The sequence below is a fragment of the Mustela nivalis genome (assembly GCF_964662115.1).
Source record: "Mustela nivalis genome assembly, chromosome: 16".
NCBI lineage: Eukaryota > Metazoa > Chordata > Mammalia > Carnivora > Mustelidae > Mustela > Mustela nivalis.
The window spans coordinates 19,355,929-19,371,571 of NC_139035.1; the positions used below are offsets into that span (position 1 = coordinate 19,355,929).

The 15,643-nt window shown below is 44.3% G+C and overlaps 1 protein-coding gene and 1 long non-coding RNA gene across 5 annotated transcripts in view; one reads left to right on the forward strand and one right to left on the reverse strand.

Moving 5' to 3' along the window:
* Positions 1 to 15,643, forward strand: part of RGL1 (ral guanine nucleotide dissociation stimulator like 1) — a 250,261-nt gene that overhangs the window by 118,207 nt on the left and 116,411 nt on the right. For 2 of the 4 annotated variants that reach the window (XM_082702929.1, XM_082702930.1), the window contains one exon: positions 11,481 to 11,591. The exons of 1 other annotated variant lie outside the window; for it this stretch is intronic. In XM_082702929.1, coding sequence (XP_082559055.1) covers positions 11,481 to 11,591 — 111 coding nt within the window. Of the gene's footprint in view, positions 1 to 10,222; positions 10,427 to 11,480; positions 11,592 to 15,643 lie in introns of those variants that run through there. One more of the 4 variants, XM_082702931.1, reaches the window with a different exon arrangement.
* On the reverse strand, positions 899 to 10,138 carry LOC309849901. Its single transcript, XR_014303980.1, has 3 exons — positions 10,006 to 10,138; positions 8,124 to 8,241; positions 899 to 2,017 (listed from the first exon to the last, which is right to left on the reverse strand). It is a non-coding gene; the product is annotated as an uncharacterized lncRNA (long non-coding RNA).

Sequence of the window (15,643 nt, forward strand, 5' to 3'; positions counted from 1 at the left end):
TATTTTGGAGCCGTTATTATCTTATATGATTAGGGTTCAAGATGAAGGCCACCTTATAGATTCTCCTTCCCCATGTGCACACATGTGCTCATGGGCATGCACGTGCACACACACACACACACACACACCCAATGTTCCACCTTGCACTATGTCCAAGCCAAATTCCTCATACAACACACACACACACACACACACACACACACACACACACACACACACACACACATTATCTTTGAAGGAAAAGGAGGAAGGGCAGTATGCAGCTTTCTAGAGCAGTAGCTATTCACCTATCTAAAAGATCCTGGATAAACCCAGGTAATGACTCCACCCCATCTCCTGCCCCAAATTAAACACATTTTCACCCTATAAACCTTATTTCATTCATGTCTTAGACACAAGAGGATCAGTATGGGTTAGCATGAGTTGATTCTGCCAGTGTAATAGGCAAATAATAAGAACCAAAGATCTGCTAAATTTGTTCCTGGCAAAGGCAATGTATGAGATATTTTCTGGTTTTTAAAAAGACATTAGATAATTGATATGCAACCCGCAATCAGCTCTCCAAAGTGGTAAAATTCACTTTTCTTTGTGTTCTTCTGTGTTTCTGTGGGAGGAGTTCCCCTGTTGCACCGTACTGGTTAATTATTATTAAAGTGATACTTCCATTATATATGTTTTTCTTTTCTTTCCACCTTCTCAAAAGTTTTCCTTTAAGGCAGAAACTTTCCATTCTCAATTTCATCCAAAAGACAAATATTTCTGGGAAAACACTGCATTTAAGCTATTCAGCAGTTCTAGTGTTATGTAACTGACCACACTAAGACTCTCAATTAACTTTGGTTACATTTTATTGAAGAGTGTCACAGAACAGAATAGTCAGTGATAATTTAAAAAAAATTTATATGTTTTTAAACAGGAAAAATCCTCTTAAAATATGCCTAGCATCTTGTGATAAGGACAGGAGAAAAACCGCTTGTCATTTGAAGTATTCTAAAGTCTACTTGACTGTATTCCAAGACTGACTTGAGTGTATTTGAGAATTTTTAATCACAGTGAGCTTTCCTGCAGCATTAGTTTCCGTAACTCAAACTCTCCTTCTCTTGCTCTCCTCTCTGGTTATTTTGTTTGGTATCCAGTTGTGGGTGCATCTTGAGACTTGTTTATATTCTGCTTCTCTTCCACTCAGGAGGAATCATGTGAATTCATGGTTTCAAACAACTTCCTGTATACATAGTAACTTACAAGTACTTTCTTCTAGTCTTTATCTTTCCTTCCTATCCCTCTTCAGTATCTTTTTCTTTCTCCCCAGAACTGAGCTGATGATATCTTCCAGAAAGCAGAAAGTCCTTCCCATTTTCTCTTTATTTCCACGTCCCCTCGACAATCCCAGGCTTAAAACCTTGCAGGGTTTTTCTTTCCCCTCTCATTTACTGGCAACATGCTGCCTATCATTAAGTTGCAACATTTACTTTTCCAAAATGTCATCCCGATTCCTTCCTTTAGTTCAAAACCCTGTCGCAGCCTACGTGGTAATTGTTTGGCACGTTCTGTATTGTTTCCTATCAGGTCACTCTAACTCTGTGTGGTCCCCCTCTGACTAACCTCTGGACTTATAATCGTTTTGTTCACCCTCTGTTTTATCATTTCGATCTCGTCTTAAGAAAAATTCCAGAATCTCTGCCCTTGAACCTCATGTCCCTTGACCGAGCTTCTTCTCCAAAATACCATCCTTTGACCTGCTACCTCTCCTGCTGGAAGTCCATCTTTTCTTCCTCCTAGTCCGTGTTTCTCTTTCTTCTCAAAGGTCGTGGTCGACACAATCTCCATAAAAACTCCAATGATCTGCAAGTCCTTTAGAAATGCGTGCCTCCTGTTGGAGGTGGCCGTGTCCTCTCAGTGGCACGTTGCTCTGTTGGTCCTGTTTGTCTTCACCTGGACTTGCTGACCTGTGGCTTTTTGAAGTCACTTTTCAGTTTCTCCCCTGATGTCCTTTCCTGGCTTCTAGAGTACAAACAACCTTAAGGTAGAGACAACATCTAAGATTTATTTAGATCACTCAACAGCCATTACAAAGCACTTACTGAGTGTACAGCATGGCTTTATCTGTGTGCCTGTACCTATCAATCGATCATTCTTACTTACTGAGTATCTCCCAGAAATGCTAGAGAACCATGAAGAGAAAAAAAAAAAATTAAATTGCTTCTGCCCTCATAGAGTTTGGGGAAAACAGAGATTTATCAAATAAGCATACAATGATGGGGCGCCTCGGTGGCTCAGTGGGTTAAAGGCTCTGCCTTCGACTCAAGGTCATGATCCCAGGGTCCTGGGATCGAGCCCCAAATCGGGCTCTCTGCTCAGCACGGATCTGCCTCTCTGCCTACTTGTGACCTCTGTCTGTCAAATAAATAAATAAAATCTTAAAAAAAAATAAGCATACAATGAAATGTAAAATTATGGCTGTGGTAGAGTTACAAAGAGAAGGTCATGGTGCCAGGAGAGCACATAATAGGGGGATTTAACCCAACTGAGAGAGGAGAAGAGGAAGGGATGTCCCAAGAAGGAGAATTTTAATGGACATGGGCCAAATGTAGTGAAGACATTGAAAGCAGACCAAGGTTTCTGAAGCCCAGAGAATGTATGTGGAATGGGGTAGAAGGAGGCTGGAGAGGCAGGCAGGGGCCAACCTGGGCAAGACCCGGTGGAACGTGAAAAGAATTTAGGTCTTTATCCTTCGCAATGGCGAGCCATTGGAGGGATTTAAGAATCGGAGGGGATACTGTGGTGATTTGAAACTATCACTCTGGTCACTGTATGGAGGTGGAATGAGGTGGGCAAGAATACCAGGCACCGCATCTTTCTGTGCTACGTAGCAACTCAGTAAATGTTGCTCATTGACTCAGCAGTCTGTGGGGCTTACAGTTCTTTCTGGGTTCACTGCATCATGAATTTTTGGCTTCAAGCTGCAAAATCTTGAGTTACTTGATATAGATGTGTGTGTTTCAATATAGGTGGTCTCCTTTAGCTTTTGAAAATTGTTGAACTGACTAAAAACCACAAGAGACAACATCTGCTGAGAATTTACCTTGGTGCTGGATGCTGTGCTAATGCCTTGATGTGTATCATTTCATTTAATTCTCAGTGTGGGCCAGTGAGGAAGGAAGGTGTTTGTACTCCTATTTTGTGTGGGTTTAGGGATGTGAAAGTTCTTGGTTCAGAGAGGAGTGAGGGATCTGGGACTCCCATCTAGGTATTTGTGGCAGCAGCCATCAGCCTTAGCCACAACGTTCTAACAACTGTGGTTCATTCAAGCTTTCAGTACAATTTCAGTACCATTATAATAGAAAAAGGATGTTCCTTTAGCCCAGAAACAAGATATGATGTGGCTAATTGCCCCACAGTTCCTCCCAGAATCTTGGTCAAAGCCCTTCATGGCATCAGGTCACCCATCCTTCCTTTTGCAGAAGGTTTAATTATAAATCCCACATACCTGGCATCATGTCTGAGATGACTATTGGATGTTTTGATCTTTTCAACCACCTGAATAAATCTCTGTCCTTTTTTCTTTTACAGAAATCTATAATTAGATGAGGTAATAATGCTCATTAGCCCAAGTTACAAATAGTATTCCAATAATCAACTGTTTCCTCAGGCAAGGATCATCTGCATCAATTAAGAGTCACTGCCAGCAATTGGTAAACTATTAGTTGAAAAATGTTTGCCATCATGGCCAGAGGAGTACTTCCCCTTTGGCCTTCCATCTGTCTGGTGCTTTTTGTTTATGTTTCTTCTGTCTTCATTTTCTATCTCCTGTGGCCGGCTCTTCTTTAGCTCTAATAGGTCCATCTAAAATTGGCTTGTAAGTCGCTTGCCTAAATAAGAGAATCTCATAACAGAGCATTGGGAATTTTTAATTTGTAGTATCTCTATGATAATTAATAAAAGCACTGTGGGCCCTCAGAAAATGGAAGCAAGTCATCTTTGACCAACCCTGACTGGTCTTTACCCTTTGCAAAGACAGGGCTGAGAATCCAAGCAAAGAGGAGGTGAATGGGGCATTGCTGGTCAGCAGAGCTGGGAGCAACCTTAGTGGGATGCCCAGCTGACTGTGGGAGGCCGAATATGGAAAGTTCGTTGAGGAATCACCCCGCCTGCAAGACTGGAAAATAGGAAGAAGTGTCTTGTAGGGATGCTGAAAGGATTCAGCCATTTGCAGTTTGACAGTACATTGATATTGTTGGAGGGAAGGAGTCTAGAATTAGCTGATTTATTTGCTTCTGCCCTTCACCCAAAAGCTGTAGGAAACTACAAGTTGCTGAAGATGTAACTTATGGATAAAGTATTGCAAAAGGAGCATTGTTGATTTCACTCAAATTGGGAAAGATTTTCAAACTCATCTGTTCAGGTAAGGGCTGTGGGCAAGGAGGGTGGTGTGTGTTCTGCACTGCTAATGTGTGGAAGGAGAATCCTGACCTCTGTCTGGCTTTTTAGTTTTTTTCACATATTTGTTGTTGTTGTTGTTATTCTTACTGCTCTCTTAAGACTGTTTTCCTCTAAAGTTTTGACTGGGCCTAAGACATTATAGTCCAACATTGAGTTTGAGGTCAAAACCAAGGCCTTCCCCTCACGCCGATGTTGCCATTTTCCAGACAAGTCTGTAAGGACTTATTTCCAAGCACAATGGCCCTTATACCTGCACTGTCCTTATTTTTCTGTCATGATTATCCAAGCAAACAACCAAACATGCAAAGAACATGCTGGGAAAGAGTGTGGTGGGTAGGGAGGGGAAGGAGATATATTTTTATTCAAGGCCTCTTATGTTCTAAGAATTCGATTTGGTGCTTTATATAATAGTTTATTTAACACTCCTGATAAGCTTGAAGAGGAGATGAGGACACTCATCTGTGATGGTCAGCAGTGACGGTCAGAACCTTGGGTGGAAGGCTTCTAGAACTGAGATTCAAAGTCTGGCTCTCAGATGCCAGAGGTCCCCTCATTCACCCAGGCACATAAGCATTACTCTATGTCATTCTGCCTATGTAAGTACTCTCTATCATAGTTTTATATTTTTCACTTTTTCTTGCAGTCAGAGAGATAGAATAAAATCTAGGAAGGTGTAGTGTCAGAGAAGTCAGTGACTAGATAAATGAATGAAGAATATGGAAACTACGTATTTCCTCTCGTAGGTAGATTCTCTTAAAGAATCAGCTGCTTATGTCTGCTCTTAACCAACTAGCTCTTTATTGGCTCTGGTGAAACTGTCAAGTAAGAAAGTTTTTCCCTCCAGTTTGGGGTTCTTCCATGTATCTGTCCTCTTTCCTTTGAAATCCTAAGATCCTTATTGCTTATTGACTTATCAGTGACCACCAATTATGGCAACATGAAACGATTCCTAGCAATATCCTATGCTTTCAGGCTAAGATCTTTTCTTCCCTCCCCACATCAGATTTGTAAGTGAACAGCACATAATGTTAACTACAGTGTTGTATGATAGATCTCCAGAACCTTTTCATCTTGAATAACTGAAACTTTATACACAGTGAACAGCAGCTCTCTGTTTCCCCCTTCCCCCAGCCCCTGACGACCACCACTCTACCTTCTTTCTTTCTTTTATTTTTTTTAAGATTTTATTTATTTATTTGTCAGAATAAGAGAGAGAGAGCACAAGCATGGGGAGCTGGAGGCAGAGGCAGAGGGAGAAGCTGGCTTCCCACTGAGCAGGGAGCTGAATGTGGACTGGATCCCAGGACCTTGTGATTGTGACCTGTGCCGAAGGCAGATGCTTAACTCACTGAGCCACCCAGGCGCCCCGTGTACCTTCTGTTTCTATAAGTTGGACGACTGTAGATAACTCACCTCAGTGAAATCATGCAGTGTTTGTCCTTCTGTGACTGGCTTATTTCACTTAGCATTATGCTTTCGAGGTCCATCCGGATAGGACGCATGTGACAGGATTTCCTTCTTTTTTAAAGGTGAATAATATTCCATTTTAGGTGTGTCCATATCACATTTCCTTTATTTGTTCATCCGTTGATGTTCCGCTGTGATCATGGAAATGCAGGGAGCTCTTCGAGATCCTTGCTTCAGTTGTTTTGGATGAATGCGCAGAGGTGGGGTTGCTGGCTCATGAGGTAGTTCTATTTTTAGTTTATCAAGGAAACTTGGAACTCTTTTCCGTAGTGACTCTGCTAATTTATATTCCTACCACCCGTGTACAAGGTTTCCCTTCCCTCCATATCCTAGCTAACATTTTTTTCTTCGTTTGTTTATAATGGCCATCCTACAGTTGTGACGTGATATCTTACTGCGGTTTTGATTTCCATCTCCCTGATGATCAAGCACAATAAGCATCTTTTCATGTACCTCTTGGCCATTTGTATCTCTTCTTTGGAGAAATGTTTATTCATTCTGTGCCCATTTTTAAATTGGGTTGTTTTATTTTTTTGCTTGGTGTGTTCTTTCTTTTCTGTTGAGTTGTAGAAATTCCTTATATGTTATGGATATTAACTCCTATCTGATATGTTGTTTGCAGATATTTTCTCCCATTTGGTATGTTGCCTTTTAACTCTCTTGATTGTTTTCCTTTGCTGTGTAGAAGAAGCTTTTGAACTTGATCTTGTCTTACTCGGCTATTTGTGCTTTTGTTGCCTATACTTGCAATGTCATAGTCATGAACTCAATGCCATGACCAATGTCAAGAAGGTATCCCCCTATGTATTCTTTTTTTTTTTTTTTAAGATTTTATTTATTTATTTGACAGACAGAGGTCACAAGCCGGCAGAGAGAGAGAGGAGGAAGCAGGGTTCCCGCTGAGCAGAGAGCCCAATGTGGGGCTCAATCCCAGGATCCTGGGAGCGTGACCTAAGCCAAAGGCAGAGGCTTTAGCCCACTGAGCCATCCAGGCACCCTCCCCCTATGTATTCTAGAAATTTGGTGGATATCCAGTTTTCCCAGTACCATCTTTGAAGAGACCATCCCTTCCCCATGGGGAAGGGATGTCCCTTCCCAAACTGTTTATTCTTGGCACCCTTGTAGCAGTTGACTGTATGGTTTGAGTTTATTTCTGGGTGTTTAGGTTCCATTGTTTTATTTTTTGTCTGTCAGTATGCCAGTTGCATGCTGTTCTAATTACTATAGCCTAGTAATATATTTTGAAGTCAGAAACTGGGACACTTCCAACTTTGTTCTTTTTCAAGATTGCTTTGGCTCTTCAGTATCCTTTGCGGTTCCATATGAATCTAGGATTTTTTTTTTCTATTTCTGTAAAAAATGCTATTGTAGTTTTGTTAGGAATTGCATTGAATCTGTAGATTGCTTGGGGTAAGCATGGATATTTTAACAGTATTAAGCCTTTAAATCCATGAAAACAAGGTGTCTTTCAGCATTTATTTATGTCCTCAAGTAAATTGTTAGAACTAATAAAGTTTATTAAAGTTGCAGGATGCAAAACTCAATATAAAAAATCGATTGCATTTCTATACCCTAACAATGGACAATCCAAAAGTGAAATTAAGAAATCAATCATATTTACAATAGCATCAAAAAGAATAAAAACTTAGGAATAAACTAAACCAAAGAGATGAAAGACTTGTACACTGAAAATTACAAAACATTGCTGATCTCCTTTTAACAAAACTTGACCTGTCCTCTTAGGACCATGTAGGTCATAGGCAAGGTAATCTGATAAATAAATTAAAACTTAATTATAAATGGCTTACTGGTTTAGCCTTCCCACATATTGGCCAGGAGTATTTTAACCCAAAGGTATGTGTAACAAGGTCATACTGTCTGAGCTGCCTACAGGTGAAATATTTTTAAATGAATATTTTTAAAATTGTAAAATACAACACTTGATTGCACTATCTGGTATAACTAGATCTGAGTGAGTGTGTGTGTATGTGTGTGCGTGTGGTTCAGCATTGAGCAAAGTCACATGCACATTATCAAGTATGAATACAAACAGTTATTCTTGGAAAACCTCTCTGAAATTATAATGTAATTTAGTAAGAAGACATGATTTCGGAGTTCCCCACATTGCATATATACACAACTTTTCAGTGAGTTTGGGAAAATACAGCTTGGGAGGAGTGCAATGATATGGGAATGGAACTTTTTTGATCACTTACCATGTGATAATTTGCCTACATTTTTCATTTACTCCTTCTTCAAACTTATGAGATAGATGTTTGTCCCATTTTACAGATGAGGAAACTAAGGCTCAGGGAGATAGCAGCCAAGTTCACTCTTAAAAAAAAAAAAGATTTATTTATTTATTTATTTGAAGAGAGAGAGAGCGAGAGAGAGCACAGGGAATTGGGGAGAGGAGAGAGAAAATCCCAAGCAGACTCCAGGTTGAGCACAGAACCGGATGCGGGTTCGATCCCAAGACCCTGAGACTACTGCCAGAGTGGAAGGCAAGAGTTAGATGCCCAGCCGACTGGGCTGGCCCGGCCGCCCCACGCCCGACTTCAGTCTTAATGTAAGTGTGGATTTGAAGCTGGATCCACTTGCCTTGAAGCCTATGTTTCCCCTTTATACACCAGGTGGCCAGCCAGGGAGTTGGTGGAGTAGAAGAGAGGGTGATGAGACCTGAAACCCAAGCGAGGCCTTGTGAGCTGTAAGCTGCTCTGTCTGGGAAGGCTTCCTGTGAGGGGCGGGGCTGAGAAACTACCTGATACCCCTGAGGTGAAAAATTTTCAGTAGTCTCCAAATTTACAGCCCCAATTTGGGTTAGAGTAGTGGTGAGGTTAATTTTGAGGGTTGCTTAACTGTCCTCAGGTGCATCTTGTGGTCTTTGAGATCACTGACTAGGCAGGTCCTCTAGGGGTGGACCAGGGGACCTGGGGGATGGCTTAAGGAGGGGGAGGGTGGGGCCACCACGTGATTTTCCTCTAGGCACTGGGGACACTCTCTCCTGGTGATCACAGGAGGATCTAGTCTATGTGCTTTTACTTTTTAAGTTATAGAAACAACCACTTTGGTTTTAGAAAAAAAAATATGCACTCTCTCCACAGTTACTGAGTAGGGTAGTTCTGGTTGTCTGAGGGAAACTTGGCCGAGTTACTTCAGGATGGTCTCAAGTGTCCAGAATCCTTTTGCCTCTCCTCGGAATCCTTTTGCCTCTCCTCGATGTGCCCTCGCTGTCGTTTAGTCTGCTCTTCTGGGACGAGGAGTACACAGGATTTTCTAGCTTTTCAGCTCATGATCTGTTTATCAAGAACCAAATCCTAGCCTTATGCCTTAGCATGGCAATTAGTGAGAGGTCTTTAAAGACAAATTTGAAGGTGATTGAGGCCAATTAGGGGGGATAGTATTACAGACATGAACTCTAAAGTTTCTTGTAACTGGTGTGGAATTCTGTCATGTGCTGAAGTGTGACTACATTATCATCTGGTGCCGTGCTGTTGGTTTATTAAGATGGGTTCTAGAAGATGTTATAATCTTTGGTCCTGGTGGCAGATCGATCTGTTATGACAAAACTCCCTTGGGCAATCTCTTCATGAAGGGCTCTTTCCTTGCTGTTGTTATCCCGCTGTGTCCCCTCAGTAGGAAAACTCAACCCGTGGCTGTCTCACTGAGATTCACACAACCTCTGGGGCCAGTGATGGCCCACTTTTCAGGCTGTTAGTCCCAGCAAAACCCTTTCCTGCTTCGCCCCTTCCCACCCACAGTGGCCGGTTACTAGGGACGAGCTTTATCATAATGGGTGGTAGAAAAAAGTCCAGAGCAATTTCCTGTTGGCAGCATGCTGATGCAGGAGCGGGGACGGCCGCTGGGCATGGGTTTTGGAATATCCTCCGACCACTTCTTTTTTGTCCTAATGAAAAACTTCCTGGCTTGGAGGGCTGCTCTGATTTAATCTAAATTCAGGAGGCAACAAAAGTTTTCCCGACCCTCTCCTCCCATCCTTTTGGCACTGCCCCCTCCCCCTTTATCCCTTAGCAAAGGAAGAAGACACACACTTGGATCCTCCACAAGCCCATACCGCACCCGGTCCCTTTTCGGCACCTGGTGACCATGCAGGAAACCCGAGCACCTTGAAAGGGTTGTGTCCCGATCGCCTTCGGAGCTGGAGAAACTATTGCTCACTTGATGCACGGGATCTGTGCAAAGGAGAGTGTGCTCCGAGCACAAACAGGAAAGCCTGACATCACGGAGCGGCGGAGCGGCGCGGGGAGGAGTCTGCGGCGCCCTCGCTCGCCGCGCTCCCTTTGTGGCCCGAGTCGCGCGCACCGGCGGCGGCGGCGGCGGCGGGGGCAGCGCGCGGGTCTGTGCTCGCTCTGGGCGCGGCGGCCGCGCGGGCCGTGGGCTGGGGGCGCCGCGGCCGCGCCGGCCGACACTGCGTGGGCACCGGGAGCAGGGCGCACCATGCCGCGGCCGCGGACCGGAGAGAAAACTGAGAATGAAATTGCTTTGGCAAGCTAAAATGGTAACGAGAGCCCTGCCTTCTCCCGAGGCTTCTCTGCCGGGGAATCTTCTCCCGCTTTCTCTGGGCGCGTTTGGACTCCTCGGAGCGGACGGAGCCGCCCGACCCCTGCTCGGGAGCCGCGGCGCTCTCGCTCGGCTTTGTAAGCCTTCCTCTCCGCGTTGTCTCCTCCCTTTCATCCACACTGACTCTCTCGCCAGGAGCCTTTGGTGTGTCTGGGGCAGATGTTTGCGGGGAAGAGAAAACTTTTCAGGACGGGGAGCTGTTAGGCGGGGCGGCCCCGGGAGCGCCTCTGCGTCCCAGCGGCTCTTTAACGCGACTTCAGGTTTCGCTGCGGACGTGGACATCCCGGCGCTCGCCGCACGCGTTTTCCGTGCAGTTGCGTGATGCTGTGTTGCCTTTTTTCTTTTTTTTCCTCCTTTAACTTCACTTGCCAGATTATTTTACGGAAATAGAAACTTTTTAACCCCCCGACCGCGCTAATAACTCTTTGGGTCTCAACGCAGCAAGAGGAGAAAAAGACACGGGAAGCATTTCACTTCCAAAGGAGAGAGGACTCTTGGCATTTTAAACACTTGTTTGTGCCTGAGTATGAAATGTAGTGTGCTCCAGTGACTGAGCCATTATAAAAGTAGTACCGACTCTTGCTACCAGCGAATGATTTTTTCCTTCAACTTATGTGGGGCTGGGGGAGGGGTGGGGAGAGTTAACCAGGAGTAAATCACAGTGTCTTAAGGAGTGGGGGGGGGGGGGGAAGACTTAAAAAAACAAAAACAAAACCCCAAACCCTAAGATACGTGAGTGAGTCAAGGAAAAAGAACTACATGGAAAAGTCCAGGGATCCTGATACCACAGCAAAGGACGGGGAGCCAAGAACATTTCAGCATTCCCTCTATCGCAATGTGTCTTGTGTTGCTCTGATTGTAGTATTTATTTTGAACAGCCCATCTTGTGCCCCGAGTGCTGGTGTAAGCAGGAAAGCCGCTGGGATAGATTGTGGTTAGCGGAGAGGAAAAAAAATACTCTTTTTCTTTCTCTTTATCCCATCCCCTGGCAGAGCTCGATTCAGGACTGGGGTGAAGAGGTAGAGGAAGGCGCTGTTTACCATGTCACCCTCAAAAGAGTCCAGATTCAACAGGCTGCCAATAAAGGAGCAAGATGGCTAGGGGTGAGTAAAGCCGGAGAGACTGTGAACTTTGGAGTTGGAGTGTCTGTTGTTCTGTGAATGTCATCATTATTTAGCAGAGGCAGGCTTTTCTTTGCCTTCTCCTTCTCCTTCTTCTCCTCTTTTGGCCTTAAAAAGGAAACTGCCAATGGCTGAGTGTTTGCACTAGCTGTACAGGTCTGTTTTTGTACTTAATGTTTTCCAAAGCATCTTCCCTCCGTTTGTCAATAATTCAGAACCTCTTAGAAACATCTTGAGGTCTTTGGCAAACAGTGGGGGTGGCGTGGCAGAAAGTGACACGCGGTAACCGGACCAGAAAGCAGCACTCTCTCTGTTAGACAAGAACCATAAGCACTTTGGCCCAGATGGCACCCATTTCTCTCTCCGTCCTCCCCCTACTGATGCTGACAGCCCCTCTGCTGCTGTACCTTCACCAAGTACCCAGAATGCTCAGGGGACAGACCATTCGGGATCTGCTTATCTTCTTTCGGCCGGGTGGAGGGGGAGTGGCAGATTTCCCATTTCTACGTCCTCTCTGCAGCCAGTGAGGAGACATATGCATGTATCGTGCCCACGATTTCATGTGTAGCGGACACAGAATGTTGCGTCTTTGGAGAAACACTGCTTCCATAAACAGGACTTTTTCTACCGAGGTTCTAAAATCTTGGTTGGGATCATGTGACTTATCTGTTATCACCTAGTGGCTCCTGCAACACATCCTGGGGAGAAGTGGAAAGCTTAGTGACAGGATCACTCCTTGGGCAGATACCCACATGTGGAAGAACGAAGGGATTCTCGATCTGGAGATAGAAGGAGTCCTCAGCAGTGAGAGGTGACACAGAGAGCCTTGAGAAAGAAAATCAGGGTGGGCTGAAGAGAGGGGACGGACTGTGGTTTCACCTGGCCTCATTTGGGCCACACTCAGGCTTCATAGGGGATGGACTGGAAGGCGGTGATGATTTCACACTTGTATTCAGTCTTCACTGGCTTTGCCTCTCCCAGAATTCAGTGCTTGAGCAGATTCAAAGGGAGGGTGTGAAGGCGGACAGGAAACAAAACTGCCCAGGGCCTCACATGGAGACTTCAGGCAACATGTGACATGTAAGTCCTGAGTTTCAGGTAGGATGGCTTGCAGTGGGGGCCGCTGCTGGGTCCACTGTTCTGCTGACACAGGCCTTCGCTTATCCAGCTGCCTCAACTCAGGCGTTTCCTCCTCTGTACTTTGGGCCGAGGTACCACCCACGAGGGCTGTCACTTGTTGGTGACATCTGCAGGTGTGGCCTGGAAGGGCAGGGATGTTTCCTTTGAAAACCGGAGCCCTTCACTTATCAACCAGGTCCCTTCTTCAGAGTAGGACTTTCAAGTGCATCATGTGCATCCCCAGCAGACCTGATAGGGAAGGAAGGCAGATCCAGAATTCTGACGAGTCATCCCTTTGTTTTGGGCGGCTGTGTATATGCATTTTATTTGACTGTGGTGTTGATGTGGTTTGGCCTGTCTTGGTGTTTCACAATGATTCACAAGTTCTAAACCAGCTGCCTCGGGAAGGGTCATTACGTTCCCTGATGCTGAGTTGTTCCTCTCTTTCTAAGGACACTGATGTTGCTTGGGTGACAGTTTTAGTTTTTAGCCAACACAGCAGCCATGAATGGAGAAGTCATGGGGAAATGGAGGGGTTAACTCTGTAGGCCCCAAACCACAAAGTGTGGCTCTTTGAGATGTTCACAGTTATTTCGTGATTCTCACTGGCTGTTCTATTTGCTGGACTCGGCCTCTTTTCTCTCCCCGTTCTTGGTGTTCGCAGATTTATACAGAGTTCAGAGTTGGTTCACCTGGGCTTAGCAGTAGAGCTGAGATATTGAGAGATGTAAAGATTTCTTCTGGTTGGTGGAAGAATCTGTCTCTTCCCTTCTAGTGCCACAAAGTGTGATTTGTGGCCACCACCCCAGTCCTTAAGAGCATGTTCTTAGGAACTTTCCAACTCTAATCCTACTTGTTTTCTTGTCATAGGTGTCCTGTCGGGAAGCTCTGTTTTTTGTCCTTGGAAATTCCAGACTTAATTAAATGTGACTCAACCAATTGAGCCATAGTAATTACAAAACCCTTCTTTTTAGGACCAAGTGGCTTCTCCATATTTGTTTTCCTACATTCCAGTAGCCCTTTCAAAATTCTCCAAAGCAACTGGTTTTAGTGTGAATTAGAGATTGAGGGGAGGTGAGGGTATTACTGAAATATGTCAGTAATCCTATAAGGAAGGTGGTGGTGTTGTGATTATCTCCCCCCCCCCCCATAAAGAAACTAATGCCTAGAGAGGTTAAATTGCTTGCCAGTTTCACACAGCTAGGAGGTGGTAGTGGTTGGATTCAAACCCAGTTGGTTAGTGCCTTGCTGTCAGGAACTGCCTGGAGCCTTCTAGCTGTTTCCATGAGAGTAGAAGAGAACATTGGCTCAGAAGACCAGGGATGCATGGGGCTTACTTTTTGCCTAGATGCAACACCTGCCACGGGACTGGAGTGGTGGGGCTTTCTCTTTTTGACGCCCTGAATGATAGTTTGACCCACAAATTGAGACATTTGTTGTGAAGATCTGTATCTTAGTTAGAGAGTCTCTATTTTGGGTGTGTCAGGTGTGGAGCCCCAAAGAAATGTATGAGGTTATGCAGTGCACGAGGGTGGACATAGCTCTCATTACAGGTCCGTAAGGCTTTTTCAAAATGCCTTAAAGCCTGAGTAGTACAAGCTTTGAATTTTCTGCTACTGATATCTCAACATGTATTGAAGATTCAATTTGGAAAGGATAGTAAAAATAATTACACATCCTTGGACGGGCAGTATCATACAATCCAAAACATTAGAACATTCTTTTTTTTTTTTTTTTTTTACTATTTGTTTGCTAAATTTTGTGTTTCATTGATCTTTTGAAGTAAAACCCTCCACCTTTGGTTGTAAAATATACAACTGAGTATGGCCCAGGCTGCATTTCCTTCTCTGTGCAGCTGTGGCCTTACCTGTTAACAGTGAGGTTATGTTGGGCAAACTTTGAAAAGCCAAATATTATTGAAATACTGACCCGATTCTCCCTTTACAAGAACTTCTTAGACTGGGACAACTTTTCCTAGCCCTCAAGGAGAAATGACTGTGGTTATGTCGTAGGATCATGAAGTCCCCAGATTGGAAGGGGCATTAACAAGTAATTCCATCCAACCATTCAGTCAGCTTGTAGAATGGCCAGTGATTTCTGGAAGGGCAAATGGTCAAAGCTTGTTATTTTTCTTTGGCCTCAGTGTTGGGTTTTATGTTGGCAGTGATATATAGAGATGATTTAAGAAAACATCCATATTCTCTGGACTCATGAAATGTACCATTTTAGGAAGAATACTCAAATGGACAGAGGTTGAAGATCCAACTGTTAGGGAAGGGGCTTTGGGGTCAGGAGCCGGTCTGCATCTTTGGACTATAAAAGATGCAGGGTACAGAGAAATGTGTCCAACCTAAGATAAATTCAAAGTGGGGACATTTGTTTCGCAAGGAGCATTGGTAAGCGCTAGTGCAACGCTGCAAGGTTTGTGGGGAGTGGCTACGTGGCTTCTCTCAGTTGTATGCTTCTGTGGTTATGTGGTCTTTGAGGTGGGGCCCCTGTTCCTCCCTTCCCTGTGTCTTCTACCTATCATTCTGTCTCCCATATAGGCCTTGGTTGGGTTGAGTTGAAATGCTTGATAGTTGGGAGGCTGGTAAAGATAGTGAACCAGGATAGGAAAAAGCAGAATATATTTAGAAATAAAGAGAACTGGAATCCCGTTACAGAACCTAGTGTTTGGGATGAATTGTGGCCAGTCCGTGAGTTGTATGGGTACAGTGACAACGTGACTACTTGTCCCATCTGGATGGAGAAGTTGACTCTCACTGGATACACTATGTGGATTGGCTCCATCCGGTGTTTTGGTGGCGTTGCTATCATATTACCTTCAAATAGTCTACGGTTCCTCAAGTTTTCAGCTAACTTCACTTATGGGAAGCTTCTCTGATCTCCCAAGTCTGGAGGAGATGCCTCTTCTC